At 43.0% G+C, this 13,568-nt stretch overlaps 1 protein-coding gene across 1 annotated transcript in view; it reads left to right on the top strand.

Moving 5' to 3' along the window:
* Nucleotides 1-434: 434 nt before the first annotated feature.
* Nucleotides 435-13,568, top strand: part of LOC103365213 (disintegrin and metalloproteinase domain-containing protein 10) — a 40,628-nt gene continuing 27,494 nt past the window's right edge. Inside the window, exons 1-6 of the mRNA XM_008292591.1 lie at nucleotides 435-511; nucleotides 2,007-2,154; nucleotides 2,384-2,502; nucleotides 3,059-3,214; nucleotides 12,324-12,409; nucleotides 13,438-13,560. Of these exons, the coding sequence (XP_008290813.1) occupies nucleotides 451-511; nucleotides 2,007-2,154; nucleotides 2,384-2,502; nucleotides 3,059-3,214; nucleotides 12,324-12,409; nucleotides 13,438-13,560 (693 nt within the window). The 5' untranslated portion in view covers nucleotides 435-450. The remainder of the gene's footprint in view (nucleotides 512-2,006; nucleotides 2,155-2,383; nucleotides 2,503-3,058; nucleotides 3,215-12,323; nucleotides 12,410-13,437; nucleotides 13,561-13,568) is intronic.

Genomic DNA, 13,568 nt, shown 5'->3' with positions numbered 1-13,568 from the left:
AACTTTTTTCATTAATATCTGTTTTGGAAAGCTGTTGTTTTGTCCGTCTCTAACTTCTTTGAAGCAAATGAAAACACAATGCTTAGATCTTGATTCCTATATCCAAAAGGTTGAGATAAATTACAGCTACTGATCTTTCCCTCGACACTCTCACTGTTTCAGCAGTTAATTGTCTGATTTTACTGCAAACTCTTCCTGTAGCTGCAAAGGAAAACTGCGAACATGCTAGAAAACAAGTCTGAATATGCCTCGGCGCTGTGTCAGTGCTCAGAGTTCTGGCTTGAATCTTCTAACTAGACACATTCCAGCGTGGGAAGACCACAGGTACGAGGCTGGTGGGGAGAGAGGTGAAGAGGAGAGGGATGAAAAAGAGAGATAGAAGTGAGGAAAGGAGGAGAAAGAAAAAACCATAAGAGGAAAGAAAAACAAAAACCCAGCACTGAGGACACTATGGGGGTTCAACACTACTGGATGCTGCTGCTGTGGGTCGACTGCCACGAGTGGATCACAGGTAGTGTGTGTGTGTTTGTGAATGTGAAGAGGAGGTATTTCCTCACACTGCAGCCTCAATGAGTGGGTTTGTTTGTACAAGCTGTGTGTGTGTCTGTTTAGTGTCTGTGTGCGACTGTGTGGGTGACTATGTGTTGAAAACTTTCGGACTGGTCTCTTCTGGGCTCGGACATGTTTCGACCTGTCCTCTCAGGAATGCTGAAAAAAAAAAAAAAAAAAGGTGCCCTCATGTAAAAGTTGACATCAATGCAGATGTTTGCTTCACTTAGTTATGATTAATGGGGTGCAGTCGCTTGTTGAGGGATTAGTAAAGCGAGATTCACTCAGGAGGGGCAGCGATGACTAATAACACAGTGTTTAGGAAAGAACAAGCCTCTCTTAAGTCTTCTCCAGCTGGACAGGAATCACAGTCGATGGAAGACCAGTTTGGGGCAGTCAGACTTCGGTTTGATGGCGCAAGAGGATAAAATCTCAAAAGAGAGTCTGGATTTACTTTGTGTTTAATGTTGGGTTTGTTGTTTCCAAAGAGAGCATGAATGCGTGCCCACACATTTCATGTAAAACTACAGATATGTTGATTGCAGATGAACAAAACGTCTCAGTATTTAGTTTCTAAGCAAGTATCTCTTTCCTCTACTGCACGATGCTCAGTGTGAAATTGGAAGAACTCAAAGAAGAAGAATGAATAATGTAGTTAAATGTGCTTCTTATTTCTAATCATCTGTCCTTTTTACAAGCCAGGCTCTAACATATTTGATCTATTTTCTTCACAGATGTTTTGCACTCATTGGCCACATTCAGTCTCAGTGCAGGTTTCAGATTAGTGAAGCACAACAAATGTTAAATTAAGTATTTGCCTCACAACTTAAACATGAATCTTTGAATAGCATAGTTACGAAGGAGCTTTATTTGATCCCCTACAAACACACCATGATGGGAAAACACTTTTAATAAAGCAACATGTATTGCTTAAACAAAATGTTTCCTGTAATGACGTTTTAGGATCTTGTAAGTATCGCACAATGTCATCTGCATATAGGCGGATTTTGCAGCTTGAAATGCTTCAGGGACATAAATAGACACAAACATTATGAATGGGTGGGTTTATGTGGCTTCTCTGAACAATATGAACCTTCAAGGCCATTTACATAACATTGCATCTTTTATATTTCTGTTTATCTTATTGTTTGATTATTAAATGTCTTGTGTTTTAGTGGAGTCGCACTACTGATTTCTGTGCGTGCAGAGCTTACAATGACCCTAAATACTTACTGATTCCAGTTGTTTATAGTGTGGAAATGGCTGAAATTTCAATATTCTGAAACCAAAAATGCTGAATTCTCCAAACTTAGTCATATATGCACAACAGACAACTACGAGCACATATTCAGTCGAGATATCTGTAGAGAAGAACTCTATCTGATATGGAGTAGAAACAACAACTCTGTTTAACATGTCGGCCTTGTCTTGTAAATGAACTGTCCTCCTCTCACCAGGTGCTGTGAGCAGCATCAGTCCATATATTAAGTATTATGAAGGCCTCTCGTACGACAGGGAGGATCTTCACAGGAAGCACTTGAGAGCAAAGAGAGCTGCACAATCCCAGGATTACACTCTGCATTTGGACTTCACTGCATTTCACAGGTGACTTCAGTTTTTCTCTAACGTGGGCAGCTGCTTCTGAAGCAGTCTGGTTGAAGATACAGTTAATTTCTGTCTGAGCAAACTCTTTGTTCCCAAACAAATGAAACCATTAGTTAGTTATTAGTCCATATTTTCCGGCTGATGATGGATCTGCTTATTTCCCAGAACACTACAAAGCTCCTGGCGCTGCTTTGATCTGTAAGCTCTTTGTGTTTTTGTTTCTCTCCAGAACTTTCCGCCTGCTTCTGAGACAAAATACAGCAGAATTCTCTGAAAAATTCAGGGTGGTCAGTGAAAATGGTTCCGTATCGGCTGACCTCTCCCACATATACTCAGGAACTCTGCAGGGTGAGTGTGACGGGAATATCTGCCTCCCTGTGGGGGCTGGAAACTATTTGCCCGCCTTCAAATTAAAGGACAATTCAGAAGAGTTCACTCAAATCAAGGCTGATAACTCCTTCAGTCACAAGCTGTTTTTTAGGAACTTTCCCCAAATGTAGTTGCATACGGCTCTACAACAGCTAGGTCAAACTGATCAACACTGGGCTCTATGGATACGGGACTCAGGAGAGAACTTTGAAATACAATAAGTGGTGTTTTCCCCAAAACAACTAGATAAATAGAATAGAAAATACTTTATTTATCCCAGACCTGGGAAATTATTGAACTATGAACACCTTGTGGCGAAACATTTCTGATTATTGAAATATCAAGTAGAGTTTAAAGGAACAAGTGGATTAAATGTGATCCGATTATCGCTTTGTCTCACCTCTTCTATTTCTAATCTTTACTTTCCTTCTTATCTCTTCCCTCTGTCAGTCTCTATCTGTTATTTATTTCTTATCTTTTACTGTTTCCATCTCTCCACCCCTGACACCTTATCTCTCCTGACCCGGCGTTGCAGGTGAACACGGTTCATCCTGCCACGGCTCGGTGTTACAGGGTCAGTTTGAGGGAACCATCCACACTGAGAATGGGACGTTCCACGTAGAGCCGGCCTTCAGATACACCAGCAGGCCGACAGATCATCACTCTATAATCTACCATGAGGACGACATGGGTAAGACTGATTTTTTCTACTTCTATTTTTCTAACTGTGCTAAACAAAGCTGTCTCGGCACTCAAGCTTTAACTGGCTCTCTTGTGATGGTCCCTCAGTGTCCAGGATCATAAAACCAAACCTGACGTTTGTGCATTAGGAGACCAAAAGCATCCAAATGACACCCCATAACCTCAGCTGATTTTCCTGGCCTTTTGCAGATGTTGGGAAAGAGCACAAAAACAAATGCCTCGCTACATTAGCGCTCCCTGAACATTTTAATCTATGGCTCTTTTGGCAGCTTCACAGAAAGACAAACAACTGCAGCAAACACGTCTCCTCTGCTGTTGTTAAATCCCCATTGCTCTTGTCTCATACAGCATCCACAGCCTGTAGGTTAAGTTCAAACTAAGGTGACCAGGAGTCATTGAACCCTGTGGTAAGAGTGGAGGTCTAATGCAACAGCTCAGCCTATAGGGCTGTGGGGGTGCTGAGGCCCTCTCTGCTTGGGCGATGGCCAAAGCAAAGATAAAACCAAGATGGCGTGACTCTTGTAAGAGGAGGAGTGGACCACATGGGGGGCTAAAGTAAGGAGGAAGGTATGAATGTGAAAGAGGAGCAGGAGGCTGAAGGGGTTCAGTGCAGCAGCAGTGGGCAGAAGGATGTGAGTTTGAGAAGGAAAATAGAAGCATGTCTGCAGGGTTTGATGGCCTTAGAGACAGTTTCTACGACAACACATTGAAACCAACCCCTTAGCTGGCTCATAATTATGACTTGGCCAGATGGCAGTCGTCACACGTCAAAATGTGTGTATGTGCGCATTTCTGTCAGTGTGTGCGCCACAGTTGTGCGTGCATTTTTGCATTAGTATTAGATTATTTCCAAGAAAGCGCTTTACTGGAAGCACGGTGCCGTCGGTGCCAGAACCCTCCTGCGTTTTTCCTTAAGTCCACACAGACTCGGTGGCCGCCTTCCTCCCGCCATTTCTTCGGCCCCTTTCAAAAAACTGCAGCAAAACTTTACGTTAGATAGCAACTGACAACATCCTGTTCTTTCCATTCACCGGCCAGCATATCTGCAGGAAACGGGGACAGATTTGGCATACGATGAATGTTTAGTAAACAATCAATGCCTCCGTACAAAGGGGGTAAACCGGGACACGACTGGGGTGACATAATGTTTCGACTCCTGTGAATTTCCACTTCCCGCGGTTGTCGTCTGGAGATAACAAAGGTTGTATGAGGACTTTTCTGTCCCCTGAGATGCTGGATGTCATGAGGTCTGTGACATTCAGGACACGGGACGGAGCCAAGGGCGGCCATTTTGTAACAAGTACAGCGTGGTGGCATCAGGACACCTGGTCACCTGGTGCTACGCTTTAGAACCAAACACTGTTCTTAAAAAAGGGACATAACTGATGCTGAATAAAACATCAGCTGCATAATTACAAGGGGACACTTGTGTTACTTCAGCATTTCCTGTTGCTCTCATCCAGTTCATTATGTGGACATTATTCATTTACTGAACTATTGTTTTATTCCAACACTTTGTGATATTTTGTCTGTTTGGTTTGTGGTGCAGTTTGTTTCCTGTGAAGTGTCCCATCACAGGCTGCTTGTTTTATTTATCTCAGAACCTCAGTGACTTTCAATCTGACCCGGTTAGTGAAGGTTTCTCACTTTAATTTAAAATGATGATTGATGTTGGAAACAAGTAAAAAATGAGTCCATTTTCTCATTTATGGTTTTCCACTTTGTTCCATATGACCTTCAGAGTTAATTAGAAAACAGACCAGTTTTCTCACGTTTTTGGTTTAAAACTGAAAAACGTCAGATGGGTCCTGGAGGTTTATTACCTTGTGTTAATGAGACGTTCAACCCACTGAATCGACCTGGTTGATGTGCTTAGCCTCAGTATGTTTCCTAGCTGTTCGCTGTGTTAAATAAAAAGTATGCATCCTGCTTTTTATCGATCCATCGTGCATAAACATGAACAAAGTCTTTTCTACTTCCATCGACGCAACAAACACAACTTACATGCAACGTCTTGGCAACACAGTGGTCACAAACGTTTGTCCTTCTGGGGTCAAACACCTGATGACAACAACGTGTGACCTACCTGTACACCTGACCACCAGGTATCAACACAGCGACACCTCACGTGTATTCTGTGTATCACATCACTGCTTGCTCCCTAGTATTTGGCTCCTACTGGCCTGTTTTTTCATTTTTTGTTGTTGTTCTTGGTATTGTTTGCTGACCTCAAATATGAGGATGTACATCAGCTTTCACTGTTTACTCTGTCAGTGTTACTGAACACAGATTTATGCTGCAAGCCGTACCCGTCTGAACTCATTTTCAAGCGATCCGAAGTAGTTTTATCAGTATTCCTTCAGTTCTTAAGACCCTGAGCTGCGCTGTACCTGCAGTAAAACTGCACTCTTGACCTTCACACCGCTGTGAATGACAGCTAACTATTAACCCCACATTTCCGTTTGCAATAAATACACACGTTTTATTTACAGCAGGAAATCTCTTTATGGTTAACTGCACGTTTCCTAATTGCTCTCTCAAACTGAAACTTGTTTCACAATGAGGAAGCAGCTCATATTTTCCCTGCTGATACGGCAGCAGCCTCTGGGGAATCCTGCAAGGTGCATCTTATCTGGTCTGTGAAAATCTTCGGCTCCTCCAGGAGGAACTGGAAATGTTGTCGGGAGAGAGATGTTGGGAATTCCCGGCTTAGCCTGCTGCCGCCGTGACCTTGGATGAGTGGAGGAGAATCTGTCAGCGATCCAGTTTAACCATCACATAAACTGGCCTTCAAGCATCCGTGTCTTCATCACGTTCATCGCCATACAACCTTGGAGGACCTGAGAATTATCTCTGACTCTGGTTGACCTCTCGTTGCAGCAATAAATAATTTATCAGCTTTTTGTGTTGGTGCTCAAGGACACACAGCTGTGTTGCCTGAACAGTTCTGGATTAGTGACGTTCTGATAAGTGCAGGAAAAGGCTTAAACATGATGATAACCGAAATACAGTTACAAGACAGAATGATGACCACGTTTCATTCTGAGTTTATATCCAGCCAGTACTATACACAGTGAAAAGCTGCTTTAGCTCTTTTGAGGGGAAATGTGGGTTAAAAGAGGATATATAGACTACAGGAGCTGACAACTTCCTACCAAGCATGCAGATTATTCTAATTGACAGAACTTTGAGGCCTTGTGTTTTGGAAAGTCGTTGAATAACTGGTGAATCCGAGCAATGGGCCTGAGCTCATGAGTAATGTTGAGCACAAACTCCTACAGACAGCTTCCATGACGTGAGTTTGTCATTGAGGTTATTTTGGCGCATAAAGCGACCACAGTGAGGTCTGGACAAACTGGGAGGATGCTTCAGAGATGACCAAAGTGTTGTTCATTAGGCACTTAAGCAGCGACTTTATAGCAGAAGTGTAGGTGTCCCACATATCCTGGTTTAAAAATGGACATTTTATTACTCAGGGTTTTGTTTGTAGCCTTCAAATTTCCTCTGAGGATTTCTGCACAACAGCACAAACTAAAGGTTCCATATTGTGGGTATTTTCAGGAAATTAATAAAGGTTACACAAGTCCCCAGAATATGTCTTGAATATATGCCAGAATATAATAATTTTTTCAGCTCAGATGGTTCATTTACATTTAGCAGAGGCTTTTATCCAAAGCGACGTACATCTGAGAGCAGATCACATTCATACACCAGTGCCTGCCTGCCATTGGGAGCAACTTTTTGGCCTTGTGTCTTGCCCTGTGGAGGGGCAGGGGTTCAAACTACCAACCTTGCGATTAGAGGACAACCCGCTCTGAGCTACAGCCACCATTTCACTGTGACTATATAAACACCTGGTTTTAGTCCTGTTCTATCAGGTGGTTTCAGTGTCTGTAGCTTTTCTCCACCTCCTTCAGGAAGAAGTTTGTGATGGACAGCACAGAGCAGAACGATGGATCACAGATATAAGTTGTGAGATCAGATCCTTCTGTTGCTTCTTGTCTCGACAGGTCGAGGAACCCAGGTGTAGGCACAGATTAGGCAGACAGGCAGGTGAAAGGTTCAGAGGAATTTATCTGAATTATAGGATTAAATGGAAATCTATATGAAGCCCAATAACTAAACTGAGGGGAAATTTACAAAGGGGCACAACTACAAAAACCCAAGCAGACTATAGACTGAGAACAAAGAGGAAAACCTAAGAAATCCTGATATAAAAGCTAAACCAGTAGGTACAGGCTGGAAACAGGTTGGGGACCAGTGGCAGGTACAGGCTGGCTGGGAGAGGATCCCAGTGGAGAGAGTATTGCTGATGCACTGGGGTTCAGGTCAAAGTGGCTCAGAGATAGCAGGCAGGAGACAGAACAGGGACCAGCAGAACCACAGGGGATGAAGGTCTGTGGTCTGGCAGGGTGTGGTGGAATGAGCAGGGCTTTTATAGCAGGAGGTGATGATTGAGTGCAGGTGAGCTGATCCCCACAGCAGCCTCCAATACCTGTAATCAGGCTGAGCAGGGCTGGAGAGAGAGGGAAGTGACTGCTGGTTAACATGTCATCTCAATCAATTCAGTCACGATTTTAAACTTGTTTTGTGATCTGACAACAGAAACAGAGAAATATGTAAATGAGAACAACTTCATTTGAAATTGAACTGTATTAACATGGAGAATATGTGAGCACGGAGAAGCTCACGGATGTGAACACCAGCTGAGTTTGTACTGTAGTGAAGCACAACATGAACACACAGGAACCCACTCAGTCCTCGTTTGTTGGTTTCCATCATCTCTGACTGTCCCTCAGTGTTCCAGTCTCAGAGCTCTGACCTGTTGGCATACCATCAAAGCTAAAGATAATGCTAGCCACATTAGCCACACCAGGGTTTTTCTGCTGTAATGGTGACACTGGCATCAAAAGTAAAAGTTATCTGCTTCAGTTCCTCAGACGCTGGGAGTGCATGAAGCCTCTTGTGTTCACTCTTGCAGCTTTGCTTGTGGCTCAAATTCTCAGTAAAACTTGAAGGTTATCTAGTTGCAGGAGGGCTTGAAGAATGGCAGAAATAAATGTCTTTATATCTTAACAGCTTGTTCTTCACACGTCCAAGTTTATAACAACCTCTAAACGAGATAAAAATATGTTTTCACCATAAAGATTTAAATGTAGTGTGACTGAGTCGTGGGATTCTGATTTCGTGTTGATGAAGCCGTTCAACTCAGAGCTCAATAAGACCTCAGGCGTTGGAATACGTTTTCTCCAACATGCTTCACAGCTCAAGTGGTTTCCAACAGCTGCTGGAAATGCGACTGTTGGCTGAAATGCGACACTGATTTTTCATCTGGGAAAGTCCTTTTCTGCACAGCAGCAGTTTGTTATGGGCTGGAAAGCAGCTGTGATCACCAGATTCAGCCGTTCATGGTCTCTGGTTGCAAGTTTGGCTTCGCAAATCAGCAAGATTTATCTCCTGCAAAAAAAACAATGAGATGCATCGACAACCTGAGTGAAAAAGTGAAAGACGGAGCGCGGGAAAGCAGAAAAGGTCTGGAAATAATTCAGTCAGTGGGTCGACGCCTGCCGTTTAGGCCTCCACCTCTACCCCCACCCCCAACTCATACCATGTATAGAGTGAACTGGAGGTCTTTTATTGGCTGCAGGCCTTTGGGAGGATGGTGTGATCCAATCATGTGTCTCCCATGGTCGACCCACGGAGGCTGAACTGGTGACAGAGTGCTTCTATAGCACACTTTGAAGTTCTCATGGGTCAGCAGTTGATTCTGTTGCTCCCTTGCTGCTGTGAATGACATGTGAAAGTGATTACGACGCCATGTGACTCTACTGTAAATGTGGAATTCAAGGATCTTTTTTTCTCTGTGCATTAAAGCAGCGGGGGTATTTTGTTTTCTGACCGCAGTCTTTGTGAATAATCCACCGAAACGTGCTGCAGCATTACTTTGCATCACGTCCGTGTTTATGTGCAGCCTCTTCACAATCCTTCACCGTAAACCGAACACGATCTGTTGCAACGTCAGGTCCGTTTGACCTCTTGCATTTTTGTGAAATTCTGCAGCGCTTAGAGCTCAGCCCGATGGACCAATCCATGCAAACGTACCAAATGTCTCCCCCGGCTGCACATCCATCATCGTTGCGTCAGTGTGTGCGAGGCAGACGTCCCAGAGGTGTTGCAAATCGCAGCCACGGTTGTTGTTTTAGTGAAATCAAACCGGCAGCTATCACGGTGTTTCCACAGGCCGCTCCGTCGCCGCCGCCGCTGCCCCTGCAGACCACCGAGCCGATTTCCAAATGCAGGTTCTCTATTTATAAAGTGTCTGAGAATGTGAGGGGGCTTCTGCCAGAGCTGGTCGCTCGACGTGATGCTCAGGAAGCAGCCGATGTCCAACTGATGGACTTGTTTTAAAGCTTTGGAAAGAAAAAATGTCAACGTGTCAGACCACCTTGATGGGAATGTGGACAATATCATGTGATGCACTCGTGAAGGTAAAATGGGTCACATTGGTGCCATAGCAGAACAGTTCTAGCTCCACAGGGACACTTTGAGGAAGATGTTTGTTAAGGAACCTCCAAAGGAAAGTAGGATTCCTGTAGACAGCATAAATGGCGCTCCAGGGAACGTGAGCAGAAACAGGTCGTTTAAGGACCCGTTTTTAAGAAGGTCACCAGGTTCAGTACAGAACCTGTTCTAGGAGATTCTTTTTCAAAACAATCGTCTCTTTGAGCACATGAACTCAAGTTATGTGTCGAGATTAAAAAGGCCAACTTCAGTCAAAGAAACGCAAACACAAAGTCAGTCATTAGGAGGGGAATATAGATCCAAACCTGGAGATCCAAACCACAAATCAAACACATTTTATGAATGGACTGTAAATGTAGGAATCTGCAGTATTTCTGGGTCCTCCATTATAACACATTTGATATTTAGAGTTCTGGGCTGTTGCTCAGAAGGAAAAACATTTAACAAGATGACAACTCAGAATTTGGTGAACTGTGATGGACGTTTCTGATTCTGATTTATTGATGTTTTATAGACTGAATGGTTAATCAATAATGAAATTTTCTGTAATGATGCTTTTCCCTGGCACCAAACCAACTAACTCCAATAAAAATGGATGACCTGAAGTACATCAAAGAACCACATTAATGACATGAACAACCATCCCTTACATCAGGGGTCTCGAACTCCGGTCCTCGAGGGCCGCAATCCTGCAAGTTTTAGATGTTTCCTTCTTCCAACACACCTGATTCAAATGATCAGCTCATCATCAAGCTCTGCAGAAGCCTGATAACAATCCTGATTTTTTTATTTTTACTTTTTAATGGATGATGATGCATCAACCAGAGGACCTCAGTTCTACTTCCTCTTGTGCTGCAAAATGATTCAACTTGATGCCTTTCATACATTTTTAGAGAACTGTTGAATCTATTTGCTGCCACTAGTTTGCCTTTGACACTGAATAGCGTCACACATTAAAGTAGGATTGAGTCTAAAACCCTTACGAGTAGTCTTTAGCAATCATCCATCCATCCATTATCTATACACCGCTTAACCCTCACTATGGGGGGCGGAGCCTATCCCAGCTGACTCAGGGTGAAGGCAGGTTCACCTGGACAGGTAACCAGTCTATCACAGGGCTACACTTAGAGACAGACAACCAAGCACACTCACATTCACACCTACGGACAATTTACAATCACCAATTAACCTCAGCATGTTTCTGGACTGTGGGAGGAAGCCGGAGAACCCGGAGAGAACCCACGCTGCACGGGGAGAACATGGAGACTCCACGCAGAAAGATCCTGGGTGTCCTCACCGGGACGCCAACCGGCGACCTTCTAGCTGTGAGGCGACGATGCTAACCACTGAGCAACCTTGCAGCCCTCACTTATTATTTTTAAATTATATTATTATTCCATGCACTTAATTCAGCTTGTCTGTACTATTTTGATGTATTTTACTGGATTCCATTTCCTTGACATCCCACTGTCTTTATTTGGCTTCACTTGGACGCTTCCTGTTGCTGTTCGTCCTCTCATGTTTGCAAGACCTTGAAACATAAAACCAGATATCAGGCACAACAAATTGAACACAAACATTCATCAAAATGTTTTTATGGATCGTCTGACGTGCTGGCAAACATTGCGACAGTCGCCTACGTGATAAGAACTGCAAATATTTCGCACATATTCCAAATATTTCCGAAGCACAACATGTTTCATTGCTGCTCATCTTCCCTGATCGTTGGTTAAACTGGTCAAACACACACGAACATCATTTTAAACAATGATTTAACCACCAACAATGATCTTCACAGACTTTTCTTGTTTTGTTAAACCCTTCTTGTTTTGTTAAAATACAGATAATAACTAGTAAATCACAAAAAAAATTATTTACATATCAGACCTGAAAAAAGGCCAAAAATGTAAATAATTTCCACACCATTTTTAGTAAAGGTGATTCATTCTTTGACAGTGTTTGACTGTAAATTACTTATGTTTAGTTTTATTTTTTAAACTATATTTAAATCAACAGACAGTATTAATTTACAGATATTTGCCATTATTTGAGAAACATTTTCTGGATTTTCTTTTGCAGATTTGTCCTGTTTTGTTAAATTTCAATTGATATCTCGTTGAAAACAATAAAATAAATTGGGAACCATTGTTAATTCTTATCATTAATTTACACAACAAAAATCTGCATTTTCACAAATAATAATTTGCTTTTTTACAATGAAATTAATCAGCTGAGAAATATCTTTTTTTTTTTTAAACGTTTGCCATTTCACAGTTTTTGGATTTTACAATATTCCACCATTTTTAAAGGGTTTTGTTGTGCCACCTTTGCTGCCACACTTTTAGTTTTTTACAGGTTGTTTTTTTTTTTACAGTGTAGAAGATCAGCTGTCGTTAATAACTGGAGAACAGCTGATTGCTCCAACTTCATGTTTGTTTAACTATTTATGATTATTGGAGACTATGAACATGATGAAGACACCTTGAAATGCAAAACTGTTCCTGACTGTGTTAATTAATCGACTAAGTAGATGAAACATGTTTGTCTATAAATCTGTGTTCCTGTTTGTTTTTCAGTCCTGCCCAACATGACGTCTGGCCCTGACGGGTTCTGCGGTGCAGAACATCTGAACGTCCTCACCCAAAACCTCAGACTAAATCAGGTAGGACGTTCCAGACGTAACCTCAGCGAGAACACAAAAACACACTTAAAACACACTTTGTGCTGCTTTATTTTTCCGTCATCACCTTCAAAATGTCCTGTTCTGCCTCTTATTTATAACCAAATAACTCCTAAACCCTTAAACTCTGCTTGGAGAACAGTCGCTAATGCGTGTGATTCATCTGCTCTGACTGACCTACTTTATGATCATTCACTCTTTTACTGCGCCTGTTGAGTCATCGGGAGCAAATGACAGGTTGTAAGTCCAGAGGGATGTTATGATCCTGACTGAATCTGTGTGAAGTCCAAGAAAACACGGCCGTGACCTGCTGAGAGTCGAGCCTCTTCTTTTCAAGCGACCTTGACTGCGTCGCAAAATGATAAAAACAGCCCTTATGAACATCTGCCGCATGTATTAGTCTGATCTGCCCCTTGGGTGCGATGCTAATTGCCGACCCTTGACCGACTGGGTGGTGGTCTCGGTACCTATTGTCAACAGTAGCTGTGAGGACATGTTGGTATGGATCCATTTTTTTCCAGCATGCCTGCCGGTGGACATCACTTCCACTGTTTGATCATTAAATGTCCTGAGCAGATGTTTTTCTCAGCGTCCAAGTTGCGTTCTTGCTGCAACACATCCACCAGCGCCGGGTCAACATGAACGTGTTGTAATGTCTGCATCTGATGAGTTTGGTGGTTTTTCACCTTCACAAAAAGACAAACTGTTCCCTAAAGGTGCTTCATGTAGGCCAGGGGTGCCCAATCCTGGTCCTTGAGAGCCCCTATCCAGCATGTTTTAGATGTGTCCCTCTTCCAACACACCTGATTCACATGATCAGGATGGTATCAGGCTTCTGCAGAGCTTGATGATGAGCTGATCATTTGAATCAGGTGTGTTGGAAGAAGGAAACATCTAAAACATGCTGGATAGGGGCTCTCAAGGACCAGGATTGGGCACCTGTGATGTAGACCGTACCATCAGTCCCATCAGTGTCTTTCTTCTTCCTGTCTCTGGGTTCTGATCCACAGGAGGCACCAGTGAGCCGCTCGAGGAGAACTTTGGATGAGTCAAAGACCAGCTGCCTGCTGCACCTCCACGCTGACCACCTCTACTACAAGAGGTTCAAGTCTGTGGAAGCGGTTGTGGCTCAGGTGATCTG

Source organism: Stegastes partitus, unplaced genomic scaffold (assembly GCF_000690725.1).
Source record: "Stegastes partitus isolate 25-593 unplaced genomic scaffold, Stegastes_partitus-1.0.2 Scaffold820, whole genome shotgun sequence".
In the NCBI taxonomy this organism is placed as follows: Eukaryota; Metazoa; Chordata; class Actinopteri; family Pomacentridae; genus Stegastes; species Stegastes partitus.
This window is presented reverse-complemented; position numbering and strand designations above follow the sequence as displayed.